This window comes from Medicago sativa, chromosome 6, assembly GCF_051527215.1.
Source record: "Medicago sativa cultivar Bolivia chromosome 6, Bolivia_mono, whole genome shotgun sequence".
Classification (NCBI taxonomy): domain Eukaryota; kingdom Viridiplantae; phylum Streptophyta; class Magnoliopsida; order Fabales; family Fabaceae; genus Medicago; species Medicago sativa.
This window is the reverse complement of record NC_140754.1, coordinates 96,979,603-96,996,487: the sequence shown is the minus strand read 5'-3', so window position 1 is coordinate 96,996,487 and position 16,885 is coordinate 96,979,603. Positions and strand designations below refer to the sequence as shown.

The 16,885-nt window shown below is 33.5% G+C and overlaps 2 protein-coding genes across 3 annotated transcripts; one reads left to right on the top strand and one right to left on the bottom strand.

Moving 5' to 3' along the window:
• Nucleotides 1-740: 740 nt before the first annotated feature.
• On the top strand, nucleotides 741-4,586 carry LOC146918647 (NAP1-related protein 1-like). Of its 2 annotated transcripts, none has more exons than XM_085720271.1 (10): nucleotides 741-994; nucleotides 1,214-1,336; nucleotides 1,422-1,472; nucleotides 1,697-1,768; nucleotides 1,862-1,975; nucleotides 2,064-2,092; nucleotides 2,166-2,226; nucleotides 2,318-2,374; nucleotides 3,106-3,231; nucleotides 4,181-4,299. In XM_085720271.1, the coding sequence occupies exons 1-10, from the start codon at nucleotides 875-877 to the stop codon at nucleotides 4,184-4,186; spliced, it is 759 nt and encodes a 252-aa protein (XP_085576397.1). In that variant the 5' UTR covers nucleotides 741-874; the 3' UTR covers nucleotides 4,187-4,299. The 2 variants fall into 2 exon arrangements, with proteins under 2 accessions (XP_085576397.1, XP_085576396.1); XM_085720270.1 differs by having other exon boundaries at nucleotides 747-994; nucleotides 3,868-4,586.
• Nucleotides 4,587-11,066: 6,480 nt separating this feature from the next.
• Nucleotides 11,067-15,702, bottom strand: ATMND1 (Mnd1 family protein). The gene is made up of 10 exons (XM_085720269.1): nucleotides 15,562-15,702; nucleotides 15,242-15,322; nucleotides 13,558-13,674; nucleotides 13,047-13,085; nucleotides 12,801-12,908; nucleotides 12,630-12,692; nucleotides 12,489-12,540; nucleotides 12,325-12,369; nucleotides 12,094-12,173; nucleotides 11,067-11,436 (listed from the first exon to the last, which is right to left on the bottom strand). The coding sequence occupies exons 1-10, from the start codon at nucleotides 15,562-15,564 to the stop codon at nucleotides 11,368-11,370; spliced, it is 657 nt and encodes a 218-aa protein (XP_085576395.1). The 5' UTR covers nucleotides 15,565-15,702; the 3' UTR covers nucleotides 11,067-11,367.
• Nucleotides 15,703-16,885: the final 1,183 nt, after the last annotated feature.

The following is a 16,885-nucleotide window of genomic DNA, read 5'->3' as shown; positions in this document are numbered from 1 at the left end:
TCAATTACTTCTCCTTATATATATTGTCTCTCTAGGGTTGCATGACAGTTTTCATTCATAATCTCTCTTTCAATAGTATTTTCATAATCTTTCCTTCACTCTCAAAGTATCTTTGTATTTTCATTCTTCTTTCTTTTGTCAAAATTCTGGTTGATCATTATTTATTTCTCTTTCGGTTATATATACACACATTTGTTCTTCTAGGGTTGCATATTTTCATTATTTTCTCTCTTTCTCTGATTTTCATTCTTGCAGGTATGTATGTATTTTGATTTTGATTCATATTCGTTCTCTTTCTTTTTCAATTCTAGTTGTTAATTTTATTCATTCGAATCTTCTCTGATTTGGGGGTTAGGGTTTTAATTTTCTTATTCAATGTTTTTTGTCCAGGGTTATCCCATTTTCATTCTTCTTCTTCTTCTTTCTTTTTCCAATTCTGGTTGATTTGAATATGTATTTTTGATTGATTGCTCCAAAAATTCATTCCAATCTTTTCTGAATTTGGAGGTTAGGGTTTAAACCTTACGAATGGGGGATTTTCTCAAAAATAAGGAGGAAAGGCATGTACAAGTTAAAACTTTTTTTTTTTAAATGGATTTTTATGGGTAATAGACAAACAAAAATAACTTCAGATTTTTTTTTTAAATCTCTAGATTCTTTTAATACAAAATCTATTTTTTTTTAAGCTGAAACACCCATAAGAGATTGTGCCCTTTATTTTAATGATCAAAATTCAATTATTCCTCACATTTGTTTTAACTAAAAAAATCACTCTTTTTAACTCACATTTCCTTTTCCATTATTCTTTTATATAATATAATTTAAGTCACCTTTTTTTATTGTTATTCCAACCACGACAAACCGAAGAGAAAGAATGATGATCCAAAGTGAAAAAAGATTAGCTCTGGTTTGCAGTAAGTTCCAAACAAATTCTAAATTCGAAATTGAAGAGGTAGTTGCTTATGTCTTCCAAATCCAAAATGACATAGAAAAGGTATTTTTCCATTATTTATCTTTTTTACTGATTTGTTAATCTTTCAATGTTCTCGTCCTATTTAAAACAACACCTATTTCTTGTAACAAAAAAAAAAACACCTATTTCTGCTTTCTGTATATAATGTTATGTTATGTTAGTTATAACTTATCTTTTGTGCTTACATCGATTGAATATGTTTGGTAAAACTTGTGGTAACACCCAATGTTATGATTGTAGGACATAGAAGAAAAATGGGTTTTACTTTTGAGATCAGAACAGGATTTCGATGAGAAAAGGAAACCAATTTGTGATGCACGTAGAGATGTTATAAAATCAATTCCTTCTTTCTGGAAAAATGTTGTGAGTTTCATTTAGGTTATGCATTTTTGTTGGCTGCATGCTTTGAAATTATTAAATTGTGATGTCTTTTTAATTCTTTGTGTAGTTTCTAAATCATCCTAGACTTGGAGGGTTTGTGACCACTTTCGATGAAAAGGTATGACTTCATCATAAAAGTCATTTTAAATCCTAATTGAATACACCCCTCGATTCGTATTGTTGGTATTTATTATATTTTATTCGAAGCTAAATTAATAACTCTTCCAATATAGTTCAAATAAAAACTTCCAGTTCCCGACTATATCATTCAATGTTGTTCCTTTAGTCATATATATCTGATGAATAATAATTCAAGTATTCTAATAACGCTTTATTTGATAGATATTTGAAAACCTAATTTCTCTCGAGGTTGGAAAACATCAAGAGGGCAAAGACGGCTATTCAATCTTATTTGTGAGTTTATTACTCTCTTTTTATGTGCATAATTATTTATAAATAATATTTTACTAAAATTATTAATAGTAGCTAAAAATATTTTTTATTCAGGAATTTCGGCGAAATGATTATATTAAAAATGAAAAGATTGCAAAGAATTTTGCTGTCTATGAAAGGGGAACAATTATCACTGTCTCAAACAAGAAAATCGAGTGGGAAACAGCGGTAAACTCATATAAACTAGTATTTATGAGTAATTGTTGAACAATGACTACTACAAAATTGCCTCTCTAACACGAACTTGTATTGACAGTATGTTGAGGAATGGGAACGTGAGAATAGGTTAGTACCTATTGTATCTAATTTATTGTCAAATGGAATAAATAATTAATTATAGTGTCTTTTGTGTCAGCAGTTTCTTTTCCTGGTTTGATGATATAGAGCCACTACATGTTTTGGGTAAAGTTAGGGATCAGGTATGTGTATTAAGCTTTTTGTTTATATGATTTGTATCACATTTTTATCTATCTATCGACCCATCGTTGATGAACCTTCTTTAAATTGTAGTATGCTGATATCATCAAATATGAGTTATGGAAAGATCCTGGACATTATTATTACATTGTAAGTCAACTTTTACAATTAAGTGATAATTATTGTGTTGTCAAATAGTCTCTATAACACATCGATTATTTGTTTTGTTTTGCGATATGCTCCTTAGTACAAAGTGTTGTCAGCTAAATAAAAGCTACATTAGTTTTTATTTTTATTTTTTTTTGCAATCAACAACACTACCTTAATACCTTGAGCTAGTTTTTGGGGTTTATTTAGGCCTAATACCTTGAGCTAGTTTTTGGGGTTTATTTAGGCCTAATTTTCAAAATTCTAACACCTTTTCAAAATCTATCTTTAGACTTGGGTTGACTAGCACTTGATTGATATTGAGTCCGCTCAATTATGATAGACGTCATGATTTATAAGTCTCCACAGTTTTAGTTTTGAATTTTGTTATTTGTACTCATCATCTATGAGTCATATTATATTTGTTGGATGACTAGTAAAATGAGATATAAATTTAATTCATTTAATTATTCTACTATATAGAAACTTTAAAATAATACGTGGTAGTATTGCAAATAGTTGTGATCATATTCATGTTCTAAGGAAACAGAACATATATTTACATAGTAAATAAACTGTTCAACTGCTCTCAAGTCTACAACTTTTAGATCTTTTCTATTTTTTGAGACATTTTTGTGGTTTTTACTTTAGTGGTTAATGTTTTGAAATGAACAGTATAGATTCTATGGTCGTGTTGTTTTGAAATAAACTGTGAAAAAATTACTCAATGGCAGGAAAAGGGGCAGGAAAAGGACGTCTCTTCTCCGATAATGGATACTGACTTGCCTCTAGTGGAAGCATCTAAAGAAGGCAAAGAGGCTGAAGAAACGATGAAGCAAATTCAAGATCGAATTGATGAGGTATCATAGTTCTTTTTTCTTTTTTGGAGATATTTTTGTGGTTTCTACTTTAGTGATTTATGTTTACTTCGTCACAGTCCTATTTATTTGAAATAAAAATTTCATAAATCTCCTTGCCTGAAATGTTTTTACACGTAATGGCGGGTTTTTGGTCGTAAACAACAAGATTTTAAACCGCAATTATTTCCGTTTTTTTACAACAAAAGAAATCATGTAACAAATAGACTTTGTTTGGGATTTTGGAGGTGAAGGGCTTTTGGGGTGGGAAATAAAAAAAAAAAAAGGAAGAAATTTTTCACATTAATTTTTTTAGACTATGTTAAATAATTGCTTATCATTATTATATTTTTAATTTTATGAATATTATTACAACATTGATTGAATATATGAAGAATTCATATAAATCCTCTAATGTCCTTCAATACAATAACTGAGTTCCCCAAATTACGGGGAGTTTATATTCACTCACAAACCCCAAGACCCAATGCAAATAAATAAAAAAATTGGCCTCTTGTTTGTGTCGTGTGAGGGTTGTATTATTTATATTTAATTTACGTCGTCGTCGTTGTTGTTGTTGTTGTTGTGTGAGGGTTTTATTATTTTTATTTAATTTAATTGTGATTGTTATGGTTTTAGATTTATAAGCAAGAGAGAATTGCAATAGAAACTATTGAGGGGGATTTCATTCAGAAACTTAAAATGAGGTGTGATGCGCGCAATAAACTATTGCAGCAATTGCCTCAATTCTGGTATAAGGCGTTTATGGCACATCCTGTCCTTTCTAGCCTCTTGAATGTCACGGATGAAACGGTCTTTAGGGAGTCCCTCGTTTCTATTGAAGTTGAGTACAAATCAGTTGCTAAACTAGGCTACTCAATCATATTTAATTTTGAGGAAAATGAATATTTTTACAATAAACACCTTGATAAGGATTTTACCATATATGAAGGAGTAACAACTGCGGTTAAATCTACTGTTATAGAATGGAAAAAGGGTGAACCGGTTCCCAACAAGAGTGAGAAGGACAAGAATAATAAGCAACCTTTAACTGCCCATAGTTTCTTTAATTGGTTCTGCACCTCGTCTAAAAAGGAAGAGTTGAAGAGAGATCAAGTTGCAGGTGTTATTGTAAACATGTGGATTGATCCCATTAAATATCTACATAAGGATTTGGATGACACTGAAGATGAGGATGATGAAGTGAAAAGAAGAAGGATGAAGAAGTGAGTAAAGGAAGTTTGCCCTATCAGAGTAGTGTATCAGTCCTTAATCAATGTACTTTTATTGTTTCGAGGATTAAGATTCTTATATTTAATTGCCTTAACTAATGCATTGTAGTGCGTATTCCATGTTGATGTGACTTAGCTGGAAGATTAATGCTAACAACACTCTTTTTTGAACACTCTTTCTAATACCCACTCTCTTATTGGTTTAAATCGCTGTGGGTCTACACTTTGAAAATTGAACCCACACAAAGTGGTGGGACATACATTGATTTCATCCAATAAAAGAGTGAGTGCTAGAGAGATAAGTATGTAGGGTAATATTTAAAGCATAACTCAGATGACAAAAATTAGCCGCTCGTTACAATAAAAGGGTAATCAAAAGAGAATTCGAAGTTGGCGACCTCGTTCTTCGCCGAAAGTAATAACCAAATTTATAAATGTTAAGATTCGTAAAAATTTGAAATATCTTCTCTCACTTTTCTTTGACAGAACCAAAACAAAAACACATCAATTAAATTTTCGTTCATAGAAACACAATTTGCATAAACTATAAACGGATTAAACACTCGATTAGGTTAGTTTTTGTATTGAATCAAAATAATTCATTATTTATGCCATTTAATCGGTTGAAAAATGAAAGAATTGAGTAAAACTGAAGTTTCAGGTATTGAAGTAAGCGATTCAAACGAAAGAGTTCAAATTTGTGATGAAAAAAACATTAAGCAATAAAATCTAAACACGCGTTACGAAATAATCGATTTGTAGTTCTATGAAAGAGAGAGAGAGAGAGAGAGAGAGAGAGAGAGAGAGAGAGAGAGAGAGAGAGAGAGAGAGAGAGAGAGAGAGAGAGTGTGTGTGTGTAATACCCACCCTAAACGTATCTAGAAAGTTTAGCGTGTGTATTAGTTTAATACTGGATACATTAAAATTTACAACAATAAAACTTCGAATAAATATCTTATACAACAATATGTGTTCGTACAATGATAATACAACTCAACTTTTCTAAAGTACCCGCTACAGGATGATATGGATCTTACGTACGAACACTTGCTGAAACATCCATTCGGCTTCTAGCTTGCCATCCAAATTGTTTATCTGAAACAAATAAGGATTGGGATGAGACATAATGTCTCAGTGAGTTCTATCTAATCCTAGGCTATAGGTAACCTCAGGGGAAACCTGCGGTCACCACATGTCTACAATACAACCTGTCGGTTGATTATACGTGTGTGGGGACTTGCATACTTAAACGGTCGTGCATACTAGGGCCTTCATTAGATTCTTCTTACCTTGTTATAGGTTTCACTTCTTATACGTGTCATGGCGGTCAAAGGGAATCTAAAACCGCATTGCCAAGAATACGCTATACGTATCGAGACCTAAGCATAACATAATCATGACACGATTCTAAACCGAACGATTAGAGGAAACCTAAGATCATCATTGGCATAACTTTCTCTAATTGCTCTAAGCATACATACGTTGTGTCTAATAACATATCTTATCTTGCTATCATACTAGTTCTTGACGTTCTACGTCAATGCTCTACTAGTTCTTGACGATCTACGTCAAGGCTCTATGACAAAACATAAATATGTCTAATAAATATGCATAGTCAGATTCATTCATCAGGTTAGCGTGTAACAAACAAACACTATCTGAGTTCATTTTACGGAGAGCCCCGGGGTGGAGTAAACCTGAGCACAATCCCTATCTAACCGATGGAAACCTATCTAAGGTATAACCAACGGCACTCATGCAGTGACGCGTGGCTCCCTTACGGCTAAACCATTCCCCTTGGAGAACCCCTTGTGTCCAACCTAGTGTGGATCACAAGAGACACGACCACTACATCTTTCTTACTAAGTGACATGCGGGTTCCTTACGGCTAACCCCGTTCCCATCATGAGAACCCCTTGTATCCAACCTTGGAAGGAGTACAAGAGACATGGCACCTTTAACTTTAAAGTCTTAGTATATGCATGCATGAAAATTACATCTATATATGCTATCTCTTTTACCTCGGATCCTTAAGCGATCCACTAGAGGTAAACTATATGTTTGCTTAACTTGCTATGTGAAGAGATATCTAATCAATTCACGTCTTGCCATACTCGTATGGTCGTTCTAGCTCCTATGCGAAGATAATACTCTATATCACTTCGCGTCTTAACAAGCATATTGCTAATGCATAGTACTCTATTTCTTTACATGTTATTCTAGTTCTTGAAAAGCTATGTCAAGGCTCCACTTTCATTCCCTTTCTTAGTGCTTACTACCCGAATAAATCAGCTTAAACTCTCTTGCGCTTTTCTTGATGTTCATGCTAAGATTGCCATTATTCTTGATTTAAGGATCATTTGATGTTATGTGCATTGCCTAGATGTTGTTTTGGGGTTACAAAGTTATAAAACGTTGAAAGGAAGGCTTCGGAATGCACCACCGACCCTACAAAGAGCCAACAAGCCAAAAAGCATGCTGGCAAGTCAGAGGGTTTCGCTATTAGCGACCCTGGAGCGGTTTTCTTCTGGCAAATTTCGCTATTAGCGAAATTATTTCGCTAATAGCGAGTTTCTTCGGGTCTGTGGTGCTGATTTTGTAATTTTGACCCAAAACTCGTCAAATTCGATCCTGCAATGCACCATAAACATCCATCAACTTATAGAGGCATAAATAAACATATTTCATGGCAATCTAACACATAATCAACAAGAATTGCTTTGGGGTACTAAAATTCTCTGTATGCCTAAACTAACATAAATCTTGTTTTCTTGCTAAAATTGCACAACCCAAAGGAAGGTCAAACTATCTAAGAACTCACCTAAACAAGTTTCTTGCATTTCCTCAAGCTTCAAGCTCAAACCCTAACTTCCACTTCATTCTTGATCCATAGCTTTCCAACCAAACCATGCCTAATCCATTCTTCCACTTGTTCCTTGCTTGCTAAGCCACCAATTGCATGAACTTGGAAGCTTTAATGGTACATGATTGAGGGAAAGGGGGCGATGGTTTAGAGAGAAGGGAGAGCAAAACTCTTTTCTCTAACCTAGAGAGAGAAAGAAGATGGAAAAATGAGATATTTTAGGCCATAACCATATAAATATCCTTTTGTGTGCAATTACCAATATGCCCTTGTCTTAAACGTGTTTAATACGACACTGATACATAACTCGTATTAAGCTGACATCTCATAATAAATATTTCCGTCAAACTTTCTTTCCGTAACATTAATCCTATGGCACGATCGACTGGTAATATTCTGATACTGACAGGCGTGATATTACAAAGAGAGAGAGAGAGTACCATTGCGACGGAGGAGTGAGTGGTGCAGAAGATTCCAGAAGATTTGTAGTTTAGTTTTATGCTTTTAGCGGGAAAATGATTTTGGTCTTGATTACTTTCCCTTTTTTTAATCTCTTTTGGACTTTTGGTTTATCCTTCAATTTTAATTTGAGAAGTTGTTTTCATTTGTTAACCCTCCGATTTCTAGGTAAGAGAACTCTTGCGGGTCAAGATCGAACCGCAGACTTTGACAGTAAAACTTGTATTTAATAAATAAATCATGGCCCTTTGGAAGGATGTTTTGAATTCCAAGTATGGTAATTGTGTGGGCGTTTTGTTGGAAGGAGGGTATAGTGGGGGGATGAGATTGACCTCTTCTTGGTGGAAGGATATTGTTAAACTAGGTGATTTTGGTGAGCTAAATTGGTTTAACTCGGGAGTGGAGCGGTGTGTTGGTAATGGGCTCACTTCTTGTTTTTGGAATGATGCGTGGATAGGAAATCGAAGTTTTCGGACTAAATATCCAAGGCTTTATTCTATCTCCGAGCAAAAGGAAGCTATGGTGGGTGAGGTGGGTGTGCGGTCGGAATTTGGAACGGATTGAAATTTCACTTGGAGAAGACATCTCTTTATGTGGGAAGAAGAGGTGTTCTTGAGCCTTAAGGAGGATTTGGAAGGTGTGAGGTTGTCAAATGAGGTTGATTTGTGGAAGTGGAAATTTGATGATTCCGGGTTTTTTACGGTGAATTCGGCCTATAAAAGGGTGGATAGTCTTGTCTCTAGTGAGGTGTTGTGGAGGGAGGAGGATAAAGGGGTTTTTGAGTGGTTGTGGAAGTGTCCCGCACCTTCTAAGGTGGTGGCCTTTGCTTGGAGATCTTTCCTTAATCGGATCCCTACAAAACTTAATCTTGCTTTGAGGAATGTCCTAGGGCCGGAGGTGCAACCTTTGTGCGGTTTGTGTAATAGAACTATGGAATCCACCCTTCATCTTTTTCTCCATTGTGATGTGGCTAGAGCGGTTTGGTTGAAGTTAATGTGGTGGTTAGAGTGTTTGTTCATCATGCCTCCAAATCTTTTTGTCCATTGGGAGTGTTGGCTTGATGGGGAAAGGGACATCAAGGTCAAAAAGGGTAAGGGGATTATTTGGCTAGCTACCATTTGGGTGTTATGGAATACTCGGAATGACAAAGTTTTTAACGATGTAAATGTAGAGGTGGAGGTTATTGTTGAAGAGGTGAGAGTGTTGTCTTGGAAGTGGGCGATGTATAAGATGTGTATGCCGGTTTGTCAATTCTTTGAGTGGTGTTGGAATCCGATTTGGTGTCTTAAACGGTCCCAGCCTCGCATTTAATCGCTGCCAGTGGAGCTGCTGTCTTTGGTTTTGGCCTGCTGAGTTTTTCCAGCTGTGTTCTTTGGGTTGGTTAGCAGATTTTGGTATCAGCATTAGTGCAGCTTCAGCTGAGTTTTTTGGCCTGCGCTGCTGTGTTACGGCTGCTGCTTGTTGTGACACCGAGCCTGGTGAGTTGGTTAGCTGGGCTGTGTTGTTAGGCCTCTTAGGCGTTTGTGCAGCATTGGTGTAGTCTTTTTTGGTGTGTTTTTCTTGGGTGTTTCCTGCTCATAGGTGCTGCTCTTGTGTTGTGATTTAGGCTTGGGGTTGACGCAGGGGTATGCATGTGGTTGCTCATTTGTATATGCCTGCGTCAATTTTCTTTTGTTCCTTTTTTTGGGTGGTTTTTAAGGGGTTTTTGTTCGAGCCACGTTCTTATGGCAACCGATTTCCCCTTCTGTATTTTTTTTCCCACCCGAGCTTATTAGTGCTTCTCGCACGGGCTCGTTGGTTAATAATATTTTGCCAATTCAAAAAAAAAAAAATCATGATAACAAATATTTTAAGGACACTTATTAACATTTTCCTTAATTAATTAAGGGTTGGATTTTTCCCGATTTCGAAAAATGAGTGTGTGGCAAGTAATGGCTCCGAACTCATTTTGTTTATATCAAATTTACATCTCTATCTCTTTTATATTTATATGAAAGACGTGAAACAATTTGAGTATTTCAAAAAATTCAAAAATGAAATTGATTGATAAATTCAATAACAAATAAACAATATTCACTCATTTGTATTTTTAAGGTGAGTCTTAAACATGTCATTTCCTCTACTTTTTTCCATTAAAAAAATCAAATTGTTGAAACATCATAATTTTGACTTTTTTTTACATTTTTTCTAGATTATAAAATTGCGGTCAAAGTTCATGCAAAGATACGGTGTGTTGGGATATCCAAACCCTGTCGGGTATAGTTCTAAGATTCTATATTTCACCCCGTGGAAATTGAGGACGGGTTTGGGGACGGGAAACAAAACCCCTTCCCGTCCTGCCTTGTTGCCATGCCTATTGATTTCTATAGATAGAGTCAAGTAATCTAACGTTCACTTGAGATGTAAATAAAATATGATCAAGAATTGTTCATCAATCAGATATCGAACTTGAATTCTCTCAAATGATTTAGAATTTGACACTCTAAAATTAGTAAAGTGAGAAGATATTTTCTTTCTATGCATAAATAAATATTTAGAGAAGATTCATTTGAAGTGGGCAATTTAGTCCCGTTCGATATGTGAAATTATTTTCTATTTTTATTTTGTAATTATTTTGTAATTTTAAAGCTCTAAAGACTATATTCGAACCGTTGACTTGGTCTACATATGGTGGGGTAAGATAAGGACTTGGCAGTTTACCTGATCTAGTACAATTTTAGCCGTTTAAAATTGAGAACCAAATTGCCATAAATAACAAGAACTATTGTGAATTAAATTGCCATAAATAACAAGAACTATTGTGAATTAAATTTTATGTATTACTAGGTAAAATCCTTTGTGTGGTCTTTTATCTTATCTTATTCTAACAAGTTAACTTTTTTTTTTTTAAAAAAAAACGTGTACTTGGTTATTATTTTCTAACCAACTAGTTAAAAAGTGCTTACATGGTTATTTTGTTTTTGATTTGGCAAGTCTAAATCAGGTGTGGTTGGTTATATGAAAACCATGAAGAAGCCAAGTTTTAAGAATAGAAAGAGCTAAAGTGTGAGAGAATGAAACGAAGAGGATGTTTGATCTTATGAGGAGCACATTTTGAAAATGTGTGCTTATTTTCCCATCAAGACAAGAACAAAGTTTGAAATATATTTTCTCCACGATTAAATTTAAAATATAGACACAGTTGTCCATCAAATATGTTTCTCTATTTACATTTTTCATATTTGGTTACGTTTGAACCAATTCTTGTTATAACAGCTACATATTACTTAGCAGTTCCAAAGTAATAAACCACAAACTTTTGTTTTTCTTACCATAAAAAAAAATTCACAGAATCATGCTGTACAGCCAGTAATACCTACCTTAATCAAATAGTAAGTAAGCAAATAAAAATGCAGAAAAGATCATCTTAATATATACATATTCTCAATACCTAATCCAGATTAAGACAGCAAGAGAGAAAAATACAAGGCATTTCTCTACAAAAGAGGATTTCAATGGCAATATTCAAGTTAACATTTTCGGTTTCAGTGTTTGAGAGAAGCACAGCAACAAGGGGATTGGGTATTCTGACAGACCAAGCAATATTTAATCAGCTACTGCTTTGGATGGAAGAGGTGCCATCTCCAAATAGTCAAATTCATCTGTTATACCAATCTGCATGGTGAGAAACATGATTGACATAAGAAACAATGACATACGAGAATAGATAATTTGACTGATATCACAGATAGCTATGCTTTGGGTGATAATATTAATAAAAGGACATGTAATGTGGTAATATTGATAATATAACCAAGTTGTATCAAGTGAATAAGCATTTTGGTCCTCAAAATTGTAAAGGTCGGTAAATTTAATCCCTCAAATTTATCGAATAGCAAATTCGTGCCTTAAATTAAAGAGTCTCAGTCAATTTAGTCCGTCCGTCAAAATATCTCATTCATAAACATCTATCAAAACCAATGAAAGACATGCATACCGACTTCAATAGTCACCACCGGCATCATTAAAATAAGCATAAAATCTTTAAAAATGAATGTAGTGTTATATTTTGAAATAGGACTAATCGACCGATGTTCAATTTAAAGGACTAAACTATTATTTCGCAAATTTCAAGAACTAAATTGATCAATGCTTACAATTTGAAGGACTAAAATACTGATTTACTCAAGTTATATCATTCCATTAAAGGTCATTCACAAAATATATATCATTCCATTGATGTAACTATGTCAGAACCAAAATAAGCCTAATAACTAGTTATGAACTACACACGGGGATTGCAGATTGAGGCATTAAACTGAAACGACTAACCTCCTGGTACATGTTTTGAAGTTGTTCCTTAGCCTGAGGGAAGTTATTTGAACACCATTGCTTCAGAGAGAAAATATTATCTGCACCATTTTTAATCCACATAAAAAAGATAAGAATATGTATCACCATCATATAGTATGAAAATGACAAATTTCATAATGACACTCCACTCTCCCTTCCTAGACACAATACAGGGAACAAGATGAACAATGAAAACGTAGAAAATAGAACCTGTCCATCTGTTAGCTGCTGTATGAGCAACTTCAATTGCTTCCTCTGCCAAAATTAATACCAATACATCAGTGTCACGATTCCCAATGACAGTATTCAGACAAAAATTCTAAATCATCAAATAACTATACAGATAAAATGGAGGAAAAGAAACATTTCTTAACTCATTGCTTCAAAGGCAGCAGGATCATTATCTCTATATTTTTCTAACTCATTCTGCAAATAGCAAATATTATTTGAATGTTACAAAACTCACAATAAAGGTCATACATAATGCATTACTAACAAGTCATTAGTAAACCAACCTTCAACTCATTATGCTTCAGCTGAATGGCTTTTAAATCTGCTAGGGCCGCTTCTCGTTCATCCTAGAAAAAAAATGCAATGTTAGGATATATGATGAATGATGACCAGCCATTTGATTCCTCAAAAAGCAGGGAAAATTGGCATCTGGTAGAGGAGGCATTATAACTCACAGATTCCTCACGCCCCTTCTTTAGTGCCTCACATTGCTCGACAAGTTGGGCATGCCGTGTACCACTGTTTTGCAGTTCAGAATCAAGTTTTTGATGTACATTCCGAAGCTGCACATCGTGTTTGCAATGATGTAATTAGGTTACATTGGGATACAATAGAGGGCAAGGGTAGTTAGCAGTGACCAACGTATCAACCTAAAGATGGTACACTAACAAAATTTAGCAGCGTTTCCAATAGAAGTTCACCTGATTTCCAGCGCAGCTAGGAAGACTCCAGAAGTATACCTGAGAGGCAAACATAGGAGCAATGATCAATTAGAGGACAAAACTCAACCAGAAAATCTTAGCATTTTTCGTTTTGCATTGGTCCTATTTAAATTGGTTTATTTGAGCTTATCTACTAGCATAAACACTTGCGATATTGTTTGGAAAAGCTTATGACCCGTCCATAAGTGGTTTGCAGCTTATATCAACAAGCTCATTATAAAACAACTTATAGTTTATAAGAAAACAGTTAGACTTTATTTTATCTCTTATTATAGAAATAACTTAGACATAATCACTAATACAACAAACACTTATGCTATAAGTGATTAAGTTGTTCATTCATCCAAACAAGGCCAAAAGTCATAACATGTAACATGGAAAAACAAAACAAGCACTCTACTAGTAATCTCATAATAAACTTAAACAATCCAGACAGAGAGAATAATACAAGAACTATAAACAAGCATCAGCGGCTGAGATCTTAACTTACCGAAGTACCTATCTTATCTTTTGAAACAAGGTCATCATCCACCAAACTTTGGACAACATCTTTAACAGACTGACTAATCACACCCTTCTTGGGGCCCATCTTCTCAAGCTCCTTAAGCTGAAAATCAGCAAAACAACAATAGCAACAACAAAGTCATATAAATCAGCTAATAAAGCATACAAAAATTTAGGCTTTGTTCGGTAGAAACTAGCGGATTGAATTGGCAGTATGTAGTAAAACTAGCAATTGAGCTAGTAGATAGAAATGAATTGACATGAAGGTTTTTTTAATTAATATTTATATTTTTTCAATCAAGACTAATAAGGATAAAATTGATGGAAAAAATAATAAGCTATGAGCTCAAACACGGCATTTTGATAAGGGCCTGTTTGAATTGCTTATTTGAGCTTATCTAGTGACATAAGTTTTATAAGACTTGTGAAAACAGCTTATGACATTTATCATAAGTTTTTGTTTAGCTTATTTTCATAACTTCTCCAAGATAGCTTATGAAAACACCTTATAACATATACAAAAACAGTTTTATTTATTTATTTCTATAGAAATAGCTTAAGGGCCTGTTTAGATAAACATCTTATTTGCAGCTTATAGCACAAGTGCTTATCATGATATGCGCTTATGTATAAGGTTGCATAGGTTATATTTATAGAAAAGGATATAATGACGTTAAATTCTTTTTGTATAGGCTCTAAATTGGCCTTATAAGCTAGATTGAAGAACTTATGAAAATAAGTTTGAAAAAACATGAAAATTGTCATAAGCTGTTTTCATAAATTATCCCAAACAGTCTCACAAAACCTATGTCAGTTGATAAGCTCAAATAAGCCAATCCAAACAGGTCCTAAGTCAGCTTATACATGATAAGCGCTTGTGCTATAAGCTGCATACAAGTTGTTTATCCAAACATAGCAACTAGCTTGTAAAAACAAATGCTATAAGCTCGTAAGAAAAACAGTTACTAAACAGGTATATTTTGGTGATATGACTTTATAAGCTATAATCTATCCCCCATAAACTCAAAATTTAACCTCAACAATCAGAACCTTAACTAAACAAAAACAACATTCATCTAAAAAGTAATAACATAATTTATAAATGTTGATTATGAAATAACAAAAAACAACATTCCTCTAAATAGTCTCAACCTCTATATCACTAACACTTCTGATAGAAGCCGTGGTCGGTGTTCGGTGTCCGACACCGACACACATTAACACATGCGATTAAATTCTTTTTGTATATGCTTATGTCATTTTTTAAATTTATTATTGATGTTAACGTGTCAGTGTTATATCCTGTGTTAGTGTCTGCGTCGGTGCATCATAGCCTTAACTAAACAAAAACAACACTAAACATATCTTTTCATGTCATTTCATATTTAAAACCTAGTTCAACTATTAATTTTGCCAAACACTACAAATTCAATCATATAGCTAACTTATCAGTTATCCATTGATTTTTAACGAACACAACCATAATTTACATAAAAAAAAATTATAAGTTATAAGCTCAAAACGCAAACACGTTACTTAATCTAGCTTATTAAACAACACTATAAGCTCCAAATTTAACCTCACCAAACAGGATCCTAACTAAACAAAAACAACATTAATCTAAAAAGTAATAACAAAATTTATGAACATTGATAATGGAAGTAACTAACCAGAAAGAAATCTTGTGATTCGTAAAAGATCTGAAGCATCTTCTCTCGCTTCTCTTCCAACGAAAGTCCTCTTTTCTTCGACTGAATCAAAACAAAAACACATCAATCAAATTTCAATTCATAGAAACGCAATTTACAGAATCCATAAACCGATTCGGATCTCGATTAAGCTAATTTCTGTAGAGAATCCAAATAATGAGTTAAAGCGATTTAATCGGTTGAAAATGAAAAGTGTGAAGTATTGAAGTTAGCGATTCAAAGGAGAGAGTTGAAAATCGAAACGCGCGTTAAAAATGATCGGAAGAGAAGAAGAAGGTTACCATTGCGGCGGCGACGGCGGTGGTGGAAGATTCTAGAAACGCGGTTCCCTGCTTTTAGCGGGAAAATGGTTTTGATGAGTTTTTGCAATACTGAAGTGGTTGAAGATATTTTTTTCCATCTTTTTATATTGAGCAAAACGACACCGTAGTCCGTAGTGAACAATATCTTCTTTTTTTTTTTTAAAAAAAAAAAAACTTATTTTCTTACAGAAGTGAATTTTTAAACCAAAAAAAGATCAATTTCACTGCTTTGTTAACAAAAAATGGTGTGTTAAACACTTTTGGAATCTATGTATTGTAATTTTGAAAATGTTTTGGATTTTTGTGATTAATGAAATAATTAAAGTGGTTAATGAAATTTAAGTTTCAAAAGTAGTTAACAAGGTCTATACATTTTGTTGGTTAATGCAACCGTAAGATTAGTTAATTATACAAATTAAATTTTGTGGTGCAGAAATGCTCCTCTATAATAAATAGAAATTAAAAAAAATGGTAAAAAAACATTGTCTATAGTGTTTGGTGTCCTATTTTGTGTTGGCATGATTCTTAGTGTTTACTAGTTACTTATTTTAGAGTATTCAAATCAATAAATTTACATATAAAGGATTGAGAATCCGATGTTGTAATCTTAAGAGGTCATGCTACATGAAAATTATGGGTGAGTTCCCATCAAGCAACAACAACAGTGTGTTACCCTAAAGACACCGTCACTTTATTTCGCTAAAGATCCTTGGTGTAAGGCTTTAGAGCTTATATTAGAAGAGCAAAAGCCCCGATGTCGGGGGCTAAGGGGTGACAACGGTTCTGTTTGGTAAAAATAGCGGATATCTGATAAGCTAGCTGATAGCTTATATCTTATAGCTGATGATTGAAAGCTGATAGTTTATAGCTGATGACTGATGACTTATAGCTGATAAGTTAATTGGAGTGTTTGGTAAAATTAGCTATTCAATTAGCTGATAAGTGTAAAATGACATAAAAAGACATTCTTAATTTATAACAAAATTAGCATCCATTAATATTTAAGTATTTAAAATTTGTTAATTTAAATTATTAATTTAATATATCTTTATTTTATATTTTAGTATTTATTTTCATTTCAGTATACTTTGTAAAAAAAATAAATATAATGATAAAATATAACAAAAAAGTAAATTATATAGACGTAAAAAATAACAATAAAACTATTTGTAAAAAAAAAAAACAATTAAACTAGACGTGAGTCTTTCTGGAAAAAAAATAAAACTAAATGCGAGCAAGTTTAATATAATGGGCACAGTTTATGTGCAAAGAATTTAACCGAACAAAAAAAAAATTACGTCCT